The sequence below is a fragment of the Taeniopygia guttata genome, chromosome 6 (assembly GCF_048771995.1).
Source record: "Taeniopygia guttata chromosome 6, bTaeGut7.mat, whole genome shotgun sequence".
Lineage (NCBI taxonomy): Eukaryota > Metazoa > Chordata > Aves > Passeriformes > Estrildidae > Taeniopygia > Taeniopygia guttata.
This window is the reverse complement of record NC_133031.1, coordinates 27,970,755-27,985,872: the sequence shown is the minus strand read 5'-3', so window position 1 is coordinate 27,985,872 and position 15,118 is coordinate 27,970,755. Positions and strand designations below refer to the sequence as shown.

The 15,118-nt window shown below is 41.3% G+C and overlaps 1 protein-coding gene and 1 long non-coding RNA gene across 4 annotated transcripts in view; one reads left to right on the top strand and one right to left on the bottom strand.

Annotated features, from left to right (window-relative positions):
* The window catches only part of LOC115495813 (uncharacterized), a 30,757-nt gene that overhangs the window by 2,937 nt on the left and 12,702 nt on the right, over positions 1 to 15,118 (top strand). For 2 of the 3 annotated variants that reach the window (XR_003961154.4, XR_012056755.1), the window contains exon 4: positions 3,439 to 4,737. This is a non-coding gene — a long non-coding RNA (uncharacterized lncRNA). Of the gene's footprint in view, positions 1 to 3,438; positions 4,738 to 12,831; positions 12,893 to 15,118 lie in introns of those variants that run through there. The other variant, XR_012056756.1, reaches the window with a different exon arrangement.
* Positions 82 to 8,043, bottom strand: TECTB (tectorin beta). The gene is made up of 10 exons (XM_030276403.4): positions 7,957 to 8,043; positions 6,032 to 6,222; positions 5,495 to 5,637; positions 5,342 to 5,414; positions 3,965 to 4,068; positions 3,802 to 3,885; positions 3,453 to 3,615; positions 1,625 to 1,694; positions 765 to 797; positions 82 to 283 (listed from the first exon to the last, which is right to left on the bottom strand). The coding sequence occupies exons 1-10, from the start codon at positions 8,030 to 8,032 to the stop codon at positions 231 to 233; spliced, it is 990 nt and encodes a 329-aa protein (XP_030132263.1). The 5' UTR covers positions 8,033 to 8,043; the 3' UTR covers positions 82 to 230.

Sequence of the window (15,118 nt, the reverse complement as noted above, 5' to 3'; positions counted from 1 at the left end):
GGTTTTCACTAGTTCAAAATGCCAGCAGAGACTTGGGAGAAGCAAATCTGCCTTGGGATTTTCCAGAATTTGAGGCACAAAGCTCATGGAATGTTTTATTTATCTGGTGAAATGATGCACAAGGATTTTTAGTGGCTTTCCTTTTTCCTCTGTAAGATAAACATCTTTAGTAAAGAAGTCCAGGTCCAAACAGGATCAGGGAAAGTTATGAAATACAGCTGGGCTGCATTTTATAATAAAACAGCAGAAAATCCAATCACGAAAAGTAGGTGGAAGATGATATCTGCAATAGAAACACAGGCTATATGTGAGCACTTCCCTGTCAGCTCCCCTTCACCTTCTCTTCCCACCCCATTCAATAAAACTCCATGCCCTAATGTGGCTCTGTCAACATATCAAATGTTAACAAATAGACTTTGGAAGGTGTATTTCAAAGCTTTCAAATCAGAAATGCTTTCAGACACCCTGTTAACCCAGCAGAATATGATTGTTCCTTTTTGGGAAGAGGGTGTGACAATTAAAGAAAAAAAGATTGTTCCATATTGGAAGTAATTGCTATGATTTTATTGCCTGAGGGATGTACCAAAAGAAGGAAAATAAAGTATATTACACTGGGAAATAAAATATGATTTTGAAATGTTCACTCTTCTGTCAAATTTACTGATATTTCGGGTTTTTTCTTTGTACTGTGGATTTTATGTTGACAAAGACACTCAAAATCTGTATTTGGGATTGATACTTTCATTGTCATACTTTGTGTTTACCTGAGAGTGTGTAAAATCTGGATAAACCTTTGCCTGTATAAAAGAGGAAGAAAAAGATTACATCAAGATGATTAAAATAGGGCAAAGTGCACCAGTGTGCTTTGTAAAAGCAGAACAGAAAACATTTGTCACCTTTTGGAATTCTGAATATTTCTTCCTCTTGTATTTACTGTTTGAAGTTATAAAAGGATCCTCAGTTCTTTTTCCTTCTGACATCGATGGGGGTTTACTGGTGCAGCATAATGGATTCTAATAATTCTATTGTATCTGTATTTGTAATTTTAAATTGGCTTTCAGATTGGTGCAGATACAGTTAAAGGGCTCTAGTGAAAACATTGTTTGTTCCAAGGACTTGTTTCAAAAGATGAACCAGCTCAGAAAGAAATCCCTGGTGCCTGCAGGAGGCAGCAGTTGGAGGAAACAATTGTTCTGCAGTGCTGAAGGCTGATGGCAGTGCCATGAGTGTGACAGGAGGGATAGGCACAAAGCGCCCTTGCAACACATGAAGGTGTTGTGGATATGCTTCCTGCTGCTCCTGACCTGTCTCCCACTCCCATGCACCCTGTCAGAGCATATCTGAGTGCTGCTGAGGTCACAGGCAGGTGAGCAGAGCTTTCACTGCCAGCTCCGTGTGCCAGTGGTTTGGCCATTTATCAGAAATGCCAAAGGGGTGCCTTGAGTCACTTGGCAAGCGAAGAGAATTTCACTGAGCTCTTCTGCCAGAGTCGGAGGGGACCAACTTCTGTTGGAGACTTTGCTGCCCCTGGGTAAAGGAGTCTGGCAGAGGGCTTTGGCTCCCTCTGCTTGCCAGCTTCACTGCTTCCCAAAGGGGGGAGCACCCCAGGACTGCAGGCACTTACTGCGCACGGTGATCTCCGCCACCAGAACCCCTCCGGTTTGTTCCGCGCGCTGCTTGCGCTTGTCACACGTCTCAAGAGAGCAGAGAGAAAGCCATGCATACCACAACAATTACAAATTATTAAAAAAAAACCCAGGCAGAATTCTTATGTTTCCTACCAAGGAAATTGCTGCATATTTTCTAGGGAGTTTTGGTTAGGTTTTTTTTTTTTTTTTTTCCCCCTGCCGGTAATTATTGGGGATTTTAGTGCAGGAGAGATTTAAAGCGAGTCTTTACAGTTCATTTTCTGAAGATTTTTGGTGGGCTTTCCCACCCTGCTTTAAACAAAACTCCTGTCAAGAAGGGGGAAATTGAGCTCCATCTGTTTAACCCCTGACCTCTGTGAAGGCTTCTGTGGCTGTTTATTGCTGATGATAATTGTTGCCCATTGGGTAGAAATAGGAAGCACCAAATCCTTTCCATATAGATCAGCTCATGTCCAGCACTAATGATGCCTGTCACAGCTGACAGGGTCTGTATTGGAGGCAGTGTTCTGCAGATTAAAGGTCCCTGTGCATCTCCTGACCTCTGCAGAGCCCCAGCTGTGGGCATTTTTATTACAAACCCAGCATGTAGTAATTCTGGTTATGAGTTTCTTGTAAGCACAGACCACCAGCTTGGTTCAACCTTAATTGCAGGAGACCATCAGGCCTTTATGAGTGGGAAGTGGACTCGAGGGATGTTGCCTGATCGAGCAATTATCCTGCACTGGAGGGTGAGGTGGGAATTCCACACCGTGCCCGAAAGGACGATGTAGGTGTTTGACAGTACTGCCAGAGGGGCAAATATGAAGTAATGGTTTTGTGTTTTCTTTCAGTTCTGATCTGTGGCTGGATAAAAAGTTGAAGAAATAATGAAAAACAAACAACAAAACCTAAGAGTTTTTTTCTGTTACCTTTGAAACTTAGAATTTCTAACAATGTGTTTTTGTCAAACATGCAGATTTTGCACAAGTCAGTTCCTCCTGCTTAGCACTGAGGCTGTATAATACAAAATGCTGTATTAATTTTCTCCTGGACTAAGAAAGTGTTAGAAAGAAAAATTGGGTTCACCAGGAATGAACCTCTCCACCAAGAACTATTTGTTGTTGAAATGACAGCATATTGGCTAAGGAGTATTTTGGGCTTTCATTTCAGGTTAAATAAAATTCTATTTCATTGCATGAGAGAAAGAATGGCAAAGCTCTGACTTGGTGAAGGGTGGAGAGAGAAGTTTTTAAAGAAAAACATTTTATGGGCACCTGCCCTTGTTAAATTATGTGCCTGTATAGCATACTCCCATCTAAGAATACAGGAATTCGCTCTTCTACCTCAGTTCCTGCACCAGAGACAATTTATGCAGAGTAGGATGTCTGCAAGAGCAATAACTTTCTGCAGCATGGCAGAGAGGACTTTCCTTGGGAAGGGGGACTGGGAGCTTTGAGGCAGGTTCTCTGACTGCCTCCAGGCTGCTCTTAGCACAAAGATACTTGGTAAAATGAAAAAAGCTCAGCTTTCTAATTTATTCCTGGCTTGTGCTTAACTGTAGCTATTTGTCAGGTCTGTAGTGTGGGATATTGACAGGAGCTTTTTGAGTTTTTCAATGGCTACCCTATTTCTCAATAGTTTTAAACAAGTTTCCCAATGTTGCTGTGGCACGCCAGGGGTCGGGGTGCACAGCTGGGTTCGCAGTGCTGTGCCTCCATCTGCTGAGAGCCTGGCGCTGGCTCTGCCCCCGGCATAGCCTCGGGGAGGGCTGGCAGTCCCCTGTCTAACGTGGCACTGTGTGTTTCCCCAGCAGGGAGGCCTTACCACGGGGCAGGAGAACTTCTCGCTGTCGCAGACGTGCGTCTCGCAGTGCAGCCACACCTTGGACAGCTTGGGGATGTTGCGGAAGCGGAAGGCGTTGAACTGGAATGTGGCCCGGTTCGTTTTCCCGTTCTCGTGCACAAGGATGGAGTAGTCCGTGGCACACCTGTGTCGTGTGTGGAGGAGCAGTGTCAGAGCCCCCATGGCTTCAGTGAAACATCTCCTGAGGTGACAGTCTAATGAAAGCATTTGCCCTGCTGGGGGCCAGCTTTTCCTTTGCTCCCTATACCCCACCACCATCCTCAGGGTTGGGCTGAGTACAGGTGCTCCCCTGGGTCCCACCAGCACCTACCCCTTGGTGATCAAAGGCCAGTGGATCTGGTAGAAATACTCTGAGGAGGGAGTTGCCCAGCAGTTGTTGAGAACAACTTTAAATCTGGGGAGATACAAACCCCAGATTAGCAAGAAATGTCCCAATTGCCAATTTATTACTCATTCCTCCTTCCCTTGCCTACCTGTCACTTAAGCCCTTGGCTTCCACACCAGCAAATATGTCAGAACCAATTTCAGATGTTTCAACGACAAAGGGGGCTTCCTTTATACTTGAGAACTTGGCATTCTTTGGAAGACAAAGACAAAGGCATAATACATTTCTCATAACATGCAAAGCAAGGCATGATTCAAATTCAGACACCACTGGAGAGACTGACTCCAGAAATCTGGGTTCTTATAACCTGCAACCTCCAAACTCTACACTGGTAGTAGGAGTATTGGAAACCCAAGATGATGTTTAAAAATATTTTTGTTTATATTTGGTGTATAATGATGATCAGTGACAGAATTTGCTGCTGTTTGGGTTGTAGCATGTATTGCATGTATTCCCAGCAGCTTGCTGCTGCTGCTTCTGGTGGTGGAGAGAGCTGATGGGAGTAAGAGAGTAGAGATGAGTTTGTAGGATGGGAATGGAGTCAGAACATGGCCAGATGTTGGAGAAAAGGAATGAAATAAAGCAGGAAAAAAAAAAAAAAAAAAAAAAAAAAGAAGCCAGCTGAAAAGTTTTTGTTACAAATACACTGAAATGCCTACCTTAAATTCCAATGCTTCTTGTTGGGTAAGATGGAAACAAAGCTAGCACCAGGATTATACAAAGAATATCAGGTTTAGTCCTAGCATTGGCTTACCTAGTGGTAAATGCTCCTTTACCAGGCCTATAATTTAAACACAGTATGTTCCTAGTTGTGCTTTTTCTAGCTGTGCTAAAATAAAGAGGCTGTTTTGGTGCTTTTGACTGTGCTTTTGTGGAGAAAAGATTCCAGGATTAGGAGCTGGCTGCTCCAACAGTGCAGTGGAGCTATAGAGAGGAGAGGGGTGCTTCAAAAGATCTAACAGATATCAAGGGACAATATTTTGTTGGCAACAAAATAAAAGCATGACCTAAAGATCTGGGGGGTACATGAAACATCTGTCAGTGGAGGACCAGGGAGAAAGCTACAAGAGAAATGCAAGGAGCTTTGCTGTGTCTATAGAGGCTGTGCAAGGCCAGGAGTATGTGCAGATTCATGCTGCTCTTGCAGTGGGACTACACACTAGTTTTGATTTTTCTTCTAAAACCTGTCAGCAGGTTAGAAATGTACCTCTCAGCAGAAAAATCTGTCTGATTTTGAGGGATTAAAAGAACAGTTGGCATGTGTCTGCTCTGTTCACTTTAAGTATATCCCTGTTAATCAGCAGAAAGAAGAACCCCTGCCAATCCCACTGCAATTATCTGTTCCAGGCTAGAAGTGTGCTCCATGACAAATAAAAGTCAGGAGCAGCCGCCCTTTTTTTCCCAGCTCTTCAGCTGAAGCCTTTGTAAGGTAAAGGTGAAAGTGTGAGTGGCAAAGAGCACTTACAGAGTAGAAGTTGAGGGACAATTGGCTTTCAAATGAGCCGGAGCTCCCGTTCTTCACATGGACCGTGGCCACCCTGGGGATAGGACAGAATTCTGCATGAGTGAGGCATGGTGATGAGGACAGGGTGAGACACACTCCCAGAAGAGGATGTACCTTTGGTCAAAGGCAGCCTGGTTCACCAGGTAGTTGGCATTGTACGTGCAGGTGAATGAGTAATTCACGGGCTGGTTCTTCACAATCACTGAGGAGTCATTGGAGACGATGGAGTTATAGAAGTGATACACGGGATTCTTGAACTGTGAATGGTGAGACACAGAAATGTGGGCAGTACTGAGTCCTTGAAGCATCACGAATGTACTTTGAAACATGAAGACTCTGGTGTCCAAACAGCCTCCCCAAGGAAACATGGTTTGGTAACTCTTTATATGCTGTGCTGCCTATTCATATGCCTTACTAAACATAAATTCTGTGTAATACAGGTGCAAGTGAACAGGAGACTAATATCACTAAGCTTGTGAGTATTTTGCCTGGAACTGCAAAGCACAGCTGTGTGATTCTTCCTTCTCCTTGACTCTGCAGTTTGCCTCCTTCTTCCCTTGGTACCTAAAGCTTACTTCAAGCTGAAGAGGATAGGACTCAAATGAGTGCAGCCATTTCTTGAGTCAGAAATTCTGACCTTCATAGTCTTACCTCTGACTGTGTGCCACAGTATGATTTGTTTTTAGGTGAAAGGTCTGGGATTGTGAATTGGTAATATCCTGAATCGTGGATCCCATTGTAGCAAATGCCTCCAAGTGCCAGCTGATTAACCTCCCATCCATAAGGACACTCTGGAATTCTGGTAATGATGGTTTTAGGATAGCAGTATACCAGAATTACATCTGGAAGGAAAATGATACACCCGGAGTTATTGAGTAGTAATTTCCTTTCAAAGAGGTGGGCCCGCCCACTTACTTTCCATTGGGCTTAACCTTCTGCAATCAGGGATGTGTGCTGGAAGATCCCCTAACGAGAGCAGCTTTTGCTACACAAAATGGACCTTTAAGTGGTTAAATTCTGTCCTCTTTGAAAGAGTTTAGCCTTTGCCTTTTAATCAATGCAAAACTTTGTGAAAATTTTTTATCTTTCTGGAATAGCTGATTGAAAAGCAGAGACACTGCTGAGAAACCTGAAGTAAAAAAGACTGCACTGAAAATGTCTCATTAATTTATGCTGCAAAGCTGGCTTCTGTAACACCACTGACTCTGTAAAAATAATATTGGTGAGGTTGTTTGGTAGGCTTTGTAGATCTGCACTGTTTTGTAATGGTGTATCGATCTTGGCCACAATAAATATTCTGCTTTTTCTCTTCTTGGACTGGCACTATAGTGCTAGCACAAACTGAATTTTTCCAATTGTCAAGTCAAAAGCCAAGATTTAAAACTGAACTGAAGAACCTGGGCCTTCTAACAACAATAGGAAATTACCCAAACTCCCAGCCCTGCTACCAGCAGTACTGTGTGTTTCCAAACATGGTGATTGCTAATATATACATGAATGCTGAACATCATTACAGACAGACTGATTGCTTCATGATAGCAGATTTGGTATTTTTCACAGGCAGAGCTAATTTGAACTTCTGATGGAAATAAGGCCAAATATTGACTAACCATTAGTGACCTGAAAATTGAGGAAGACTTATTCAGTTACTTCTTTTAAAGCCCTTGCCACTCTCATTTTTTATGCTAAAAGCCTCATTTTGCAGCCTTTCCATGTCTGCTAGGCAATAATCTGGGAAAGTCATCTAGACATCTTAACAACTTGCTTTTTTCTGATTAACAAACCTTTAGCACATGCAAGCTGATTCTGCTTGTGTTAATGCTCAGATTTAAAACTGGCAACTTGAGAGCTATGAAAATTCCTGTAGTTAAGAAAAACTGCTTGTGCAAATAAAGGTACTGAAATAAATGGCTAGAGGGCCAAATACTTTAGATATACCATGAAATGACTGACAGCATTCTGACAGCAGTCATGCACTAAAAAGCAAACACTAAATTGAGGCATATTGCAACAAATTTCTAGAGCACATTTTGTAATTGTAAAATCTACATTACAGGTCTGTCTGGCACCAGATCACTTCAGTTTGTAGGCACTAATCAGTGTGCAATTAGATCACTACCTTCAATGATTTTTGTATTTTTCTTGCTTTAATATAACAGTGTGGTTCAGGGGTTCAGCCCAGCACATTCAATCACCACTGGCAATCTGACTGTAGTCCATGGGACTAAAGCCCAGTTTGGGCAGCAAAGATCTGCTGCATCTGTGCTATTACAGAACATTTCTAATTGCTTTTGTTCCCTTTGCTATTTTATGCTTTTGTGATTAACTTTCCTGCACTATGGTTATTCAGAGTTAACTATATGCCTAATTCTTTGTGGGGTTAGGACTTGTATGGAACATTCTTTACTGTGCTAGCTAGCTCAAAACAGGTCAATAAAAGAAATGTAAGGATTAGCTCTACAGAACCCACAGTTTAACTTTCTGAAGGAAAACCTTTTGATTTTGAATGAAAAAAAACAAAGCCTTTTAGCAGCTTAATTACAGGAGAAGATCTTAGGAGACACAAGTTATTTTACCTGCTTTATTTGGGCTGCAAGGCCCTGCAAGAGCTCGAGCCAAGATGACCAGCAGATAAATAGCAAGAGTCACCATTTCTTGCAATGATCTGAGGACACAGGAAATAAAAGCTGAAAATGTCTTTAAAAGTGGAAATAAAAACAATGCATTGTCTGCAGTCCTGAGCTTGTAATAGCTACTGTTAAAATGTCCTTTTCGCAGAGAGAAAAAATAACATTACTGATATCCTGTCACCCAATGTAATTGCAACTACAGGGTAAATATTTCAAAGACCATTGCTATTACTGGGTAACTACTGTGACAATTTTACTATTTCAGTTTAGTGGTGGCTTTTAATTATTCTAGTTTGATTTCTTGCAAAGAGTCTAAACTTAAAGTGTTAATATAACACTAAATGAAACCAAAACAACGGGATTTGAAAAAAAGAGGGAATAGAAATTACTAGAATAAATATGTCACAAGAACATACATAATGTGCTTAAAACTGGGGCTGAAACTATTCTCTGTGGTGATGGCTATTCTGATGCCTATAATCTTAACTTCATGTAGCTCAGTTTTGGTGAATTATGCATTTTCTCCTTTGCTGCTAAATGTTGAGTTTCTAGGAAAACATCCATAGAAGTTATTTACATTTACATTTCAGGCCTCAAACCTGAAAAATGTTTCCCACAGGGGAAAACATATACAGCTGTAGGATTGGGACTGCAGTTCTCATATTTTCCCTTTGAAGACACTCTTCAGTATCAGCCCTCATACACACATCACTAAGCAGACTAAATCAGAAGTAAAAAATATAATTTATGGGAAAAAAATCATTCTAATTCAGTAGTTCTGACAAATCAAATAAATTTCAACATTTTTACTCAGCCTCTACTTAAAAATATATATCTATAGAAGGGTCTTAAAGTACATATCAGTGACAATTCCTTCAAATTATTATCCTATGCATTCTACAAGAAATTAAGAGTTATACCTACGAGACAGGACGGAGCTATTATTTCAGATTTTCATTCCAGTCTTATTCCAAAAGCAGCGCTGTCAGCTCTTTCCAAGATGTCCTCTTTCAAATGAACCCAGCTGGTGTTATCTTCGCTTTATATAAGCAATCTTGTAAAAGGAGCCCATCTCTGGTTAAATCTCAACCTGCCAGTATTGTCCAGTGTGAGAGGAAAAAAAAGTGTTATAGAAAAGCAGTTCTCTTCCCCTAGATGAGTCTGCATTGCTGCTATTTGATTTTTACAAATCTTTCTACAGTGGTTTTTACAGATCTTGCAAACAAATGAACAGAAAACTGCTGAAGGTACAGATTTTTTTTGTTTGTGAGTTTATTAGGAAAATGTAGAATTTCTGGAGAGGTGAAGCCACAACTGCAGCTACAACTGCCTGCTAGAATTCAGTGAAAATATATTTATAGGAATTAGCTGCTTGTCTTAAATGGTTTATTGAGAATGTCAGGCTTTCGTGCCATACAAGTGGACAAAAGTAATGGCAATAGGTCATATACTACTTTTGGAGTTGTTTTTTTTTACTTAATTTTTTTACTAAAAGCTCACAGACAGGTAATCTGAATTTAGGTAGGCTCTTCCATAAGCCTTAGCATTATACTACATAATAATAGTACATAATACTAAATGCATGCAAGACTGTGTAATATACATAGGATATTAAACTATAGATTGTGTAACCAAGCAGCCCTCACAGTGCAGGTGTACCCATGGCCCTACTTTGCTCAGGTCTTCTGGCTTGAGACACTTCTTGTAGTGACTGCTGTCCTCATGTTGTTCCTATAAATTCACCTGCGCACGACCATTACCAAGCAGCCCTCACGATGGTCGTGCGCAGGTGAATCTGCAGTGACATGAAGAATTAAGTGATCAGGGTGACTTCTTCTGGCAAACTGATTCAAAGCCCTAAGCAAAGGTTGAAAAGTCTATACATGTCAGTGCTTAACTTCAAACATCAAGTCTGAACCAAGGTTGAAGCTTTGTAATGAGCTGCTCTGTCATTATTGGATACAAAATGAGTACACAGAAGCTTGGTGAGTTCAAGAGAGAAAAAGAGCTAATTTTATTTCTGACCTCGCAATATATATGATTCCAAAAGTGACAATGGATTGCAGGATGAAATTGCCACCTCTTCAACCACACTGGTCAAACTAACAGTTCATCAATTCTCTCCTCCCACAAAGAAGAATGCAAACCAATCATTATTTACATGAACAGTGTGTAAGAACTCTAGTAGAAATATGTAAACATTATCAGAAGGCTAAAGAAGTTTTATGAGAACTTTAAAACTTTCAAAAGAACTATAACAGAAAACTTCACACTTTTAAAAATCAGGGCAACATTGCTCTTACTCTTCTTGTGAGCCTGCAAGCCACCACATTCTGATTTAAATGAGATTACTTAAAGATGGACAAATGGATAAAATCTTCTGGGCAGGGTTGTTGCTATTTTAATTGAATTACAGAACAATCCACTGAACAAGAACCAAAGCTCATCAATCATTTGGTGTGATCTCTCTGACTAGAGCTTATCGTCATCAGAAATCCTAAAGCAAGGAATATTTAACTCCAGGTGTCTGTTTTATAGTCTCACCCCAAATCCTGCAGGGATTCAGGCCTAATTTTGATTTTCTAAGGCTAAATCTAAATATACACTGTGTCAACATGCACTATTTTTTGTCTTTTCGTGTTTGTGTATTTGGTCTGGAAAAAGAAACCAGGGTTTCTGGTGAGACTTTATGATCAACCCTGTTGACAAGAATATATAGCCCAGGAAGCAGGGGAGGCTTGCAGGAGAAAGCTTGTGACTTTGGGCATGAGAAAGGACTCATGGCTGTGTACAAGCTAATTCTTCAAATTCAAAAAATCAGATTCAGTCCTGGGCTTGGACTTGGCCTATCAGGCCTGCACACATAGGGCTGATTTGGAGCATATTTGGCTAACCATGATTAGGCATAGTGTAAATTATGTAAGTGATCCACCTCACCATAATGTTAACAAAGCTCTTGAAACACAGATAGATTTTTACTGATGATTTTTAGCAAATACTCTAATTAAATTATCGCTGGTATAATACTACAGGTTTCAGTGGAATTACTCCAAAATGGATCTAATCCCATAATTTGTAAGAGAAAAAAAATCTCTCGCTATCTTCTCACAGAAAACTTATCTCCATGTACATAATACTCCTTTTAGGCAAAAGGTAAAAAACAGAATGAAAACCATGAACAAATTTGGCAGTGGTGCCAGCTGGTGTATAGTAGTTTTCATTTGCATGAGAAACAAGCACAAAATGTACCTAAGCCAACCAGCATTTGATACCTGCACTGATCAAAGGTGAAGGCTGGGGAAAGGCTTAGGTTTCTCTCAGTAAGTGCACACACAGAGAAAGGAAAGCCATTAACTTGCAAAACAGACCATTGAGGATTGTTGTGGTTCCCTGAGTCTTTCCAAGACCATTGAATAATCTCAGCAACCTAAGTATTTGTAGAGATTTCAACCAAGAGCAAATGAAGGCCTTATTGTGGGTTTCACCTACAAGGGCAGCTTGTGTCTCCAGCCTTGTTCCTCACATTGTGATGGAAAGCTGAGTGAATATCAACTGTCTGGCTCCTACATGAAGCAAATGAGGTTCTGCTGTTTGAACCTGCAAGGGATATTGCAACATCCGATTTTCATTGGTTTTGGACAAAACAATAAATCTGAAGAATCCCTTAGCTATATGGAAGGACTTATGGGATAATGAGGATCAGTGGAAACAGGCAGCTGATTCCAGGGGAAGGCAGATCAATTGACACTCATCTAGAGGCTGCAATGTATAAATGATGGTGTTTCCACACACCAAAACCTGGCATACTCAGTTTTGTCTGAGATACGGAGTGTATTTATCCCACAGGCACAGAGACATCCCTGCTGGGTCTGGAAGCATAGCAGCTGTATTTATATTTGGCCTGATCTGAGCGAGTAGATCCTCTTGGAAGTGCAGCACTGTGTTGGTGCAATCCAATTTTCCTGAAGTCTGATTGAGCTGTGCTGTGTAGACTTATTCCCTCAAGTCATAAATACCTTACGGATTTAGGATTGTTTTGCCATTTACAGTGTAAATACCTTTCCTGCAGTTAATTACTCATGGCACATGGCTGGTCACTCACTTCAGCACATGACTGAGTCACCTTCCCTGGAGGTACCTGCAGATGTGGCACTAAAGGACATGGTTAGTGGTGGTGTTGGCAGTTAGGACAGTTGGACTTAAACATATTTTTCCCACCTAAATGATTCTACATTTCTATTCTATGAATGTTTTAGCCTTGTGAGCAGATTATAGAGCAATGCATGTATGTACAGAGAGCCTGGGACCCACAGATCTTCTGCACCCCAAATCCCCAAGTGGCTAATATCCTTCAGTAACTGCACAAGACCTATCAGAAGAAGGGGAAATCAGAGGAAACTGTCATTGTAGAAGAGTACATAAAAAACAGAGATGGACATTCAGGCCACTGGGAGAGACAGTCTTCTGCTCTTGATTTCCTCATGCGTTAGATCTCTGTCTGTGTAACTACGCAACACTGAATCATAATTTTTCAGCAATCACCTGCAGCCATGAGCTTGGTGAGACAGTGCTGCTGCTGGCACATGCACTCCTAGGCTGTGGGAGAGGACAGTCTCTCAGCTGAAGAAGCATTCCCTTGATAATTCTGCTGTTCAAGACAGATACTTACAACAGCAAATCTTGCTGAACACAAAATTGTGGCTGAAGTAAATAACCATATTTCATGCTCATTTGAATGCCTGATCCTATTGCTGTTTAGCTTTGCCAGCATATTTAATGTTCTTTGGATGCTTCTCCAGCAAAGTCTTGCCTGTTTTGCAGTTTGCTACTGCTGGAACAGAACATCAGTTTCCAGCTGAGTGTCCTTGAAGCCTTTGTGTGGGTAAGTGCTTTATTTGTTGTAATTTTTTAGGGGATGTCTTGGAACTAACTAGTTATGAAGGATAAGGATTTGGAGCTGGATTTAATAAAGACACAGTGCTTGATTTAATGAATGTATGAGACATGTAAAACAGGTCATGCAAGACCAGAACTGATGACTTACACAATGATCATGTGAGACCTCACTCATCCTTGGACTGCCTCTAGTTGGAAATGCCTAAACTTGCCATGTACTTAATTAATTTGTCTAAAAGAGGCATGTATTGCATTAACAAGTGCTGTAAGGTGGCCAGGATACATGCACAGATATCTGTAAGGTGCCCAAGATATCCTGTGACACAGGACCTCTGGGACACTCAGGCACTTTTGGAGCAGGAATTGGAAGCCAAGGAGTCAGGACATCTTAAATGACACTGGATATCTGTGTGGGGGCATCTGAGTGGAGACCAGCCAGACATGCTGCTCTGGTTGGCTTGACATTCATTTTTGCTTGCCTTGGAAGCCTGAGCAGCCCTGCAAACTCAGCAGCACACATGCCTGAGCCTGCTCTAGCACCCTCCAATTACTCACTGAGTGCCCAAGGACAGCTTCCAGGCAGAAGCTGGAGCACTTCTGGGGAAAGATATCTTTGATCTCAACAAGCAAGAATTGCATCTGGGTCTCCTGTAATCCTGGGTGAGGGCTCTGAACACCAGTCTGCTCCAGCTGTTCTTTGAAGGGGTGTGGCTGTGGCTGCTGGGCTCCACTGTGTCCAGAGTCCTGTCTGGGATCTATCAGAGCAGAACTGCACGGATTTTCTGTTGAGAACATGGGATTAAGTATTTTGGAATGGCTGGTTACTGCTGTGGAATAGCATTCTGTAATCACCTGAATTTGGCCTAAATGGCTTCTGAGGTATATAAGTGCTTTTTTGGATCTCAGTCATGCCATCCTGTATAACATCTTGTAAACCTTTTAGTTCTTGTTATCTCAACAACAGGTCTTGATCTCTTGGCAGTGCAGGTGAGGATCTCACCTCAGTGTGGGGGAGGATTTTAAGAGGAAGGTGAGAAAAAAGGAAGAATTGACTCTTTGTGTCATTCATTAGTTTAATCTTTTCAGTTTGGCAGCTGGCTCTGACACAGTGACCATTCTCTTCTTGCACCAGTAATGCTCTCTTTTCTGGGCAATATCCCACTGGTGCTGGGAAGGTTGCTGAAATATGTTTCTCAGTTTGGGTTGGGCTATGTCACTGCAACTTTAAAAGAGTCTGCAGCAGATGCCTGATCTTCTGACTGATTCCTTGCATTGTGTGTTGGCATAAATAATGCTGCTCACCTAGCCTGCATGCTTTGCTACTGAAAACCTGACCAAAATAAAAAAAAAAGCCAGGACTACAGTGCAGTGAAACATACAAAGTATACTAAAGGCAAATTATCCTCTGGGGTCCCTTAGTGGAGATTCCATTGACTGCTGAGAAACTGATCCTAAATGTATGCTGCTCATTTAAAAAATATGGTTAAGGGAGAAAGAAAACAAAGACAAATGAATGGGCAAACTGATAAAGAAATTTCAGAAGCAGGAGGAATGCTGAATTACAGTAAAGGACTTGACTGCCATGTAGCTTGGAAGTATCTCATATTCTCAAGCCCAGAAACCTTTCCTCAGACTTGCAATCTATATTGCCCTGGGTGCTAGGAGTGCTTTTGCTCCCTCTTTAACACCTTTACCCTTACCTGAGCTACAGAACCCTTCTCCAGCTCCCTTATTTCCCCACAGTCTGATCCAGCTGAATTATAAACCTGCTTTGTGGGATCCAGGTAAGAATGCACACATGACAGACTGGTAAAAATATTTTTTCTTGAAATCCTCACCACAAATTCATATCCTTTGAAGAGTTAATATCCATTGTTTTCCCTATGAAATAAACTTTCAGTATGTGTAGTGCTGCAGTCTCAAATCAAACACAAACCTTTGCACTTCTGTCAGTGGCAGCTGCTGATTAAAATCACAGTTTTGGTTTCCCAAGCTACATAATCCTGCTAGTTCAATCTTAGCCCTACTTTTCTTAGCACACTGTATCCATTATACCAGTGTTGTCCTAATTTTTGAAAGTTTGCGATTTTTGGCAGTCTGATAGCATCATCCTTGGAGACAGTCTCTTTTGCTGTGAAAGGGATCTGTTTGTTGTAGAGAGTTATGTGGCTCTGAGAGCTACATGTATCAAACTTAGCTGCATTAATTAGCT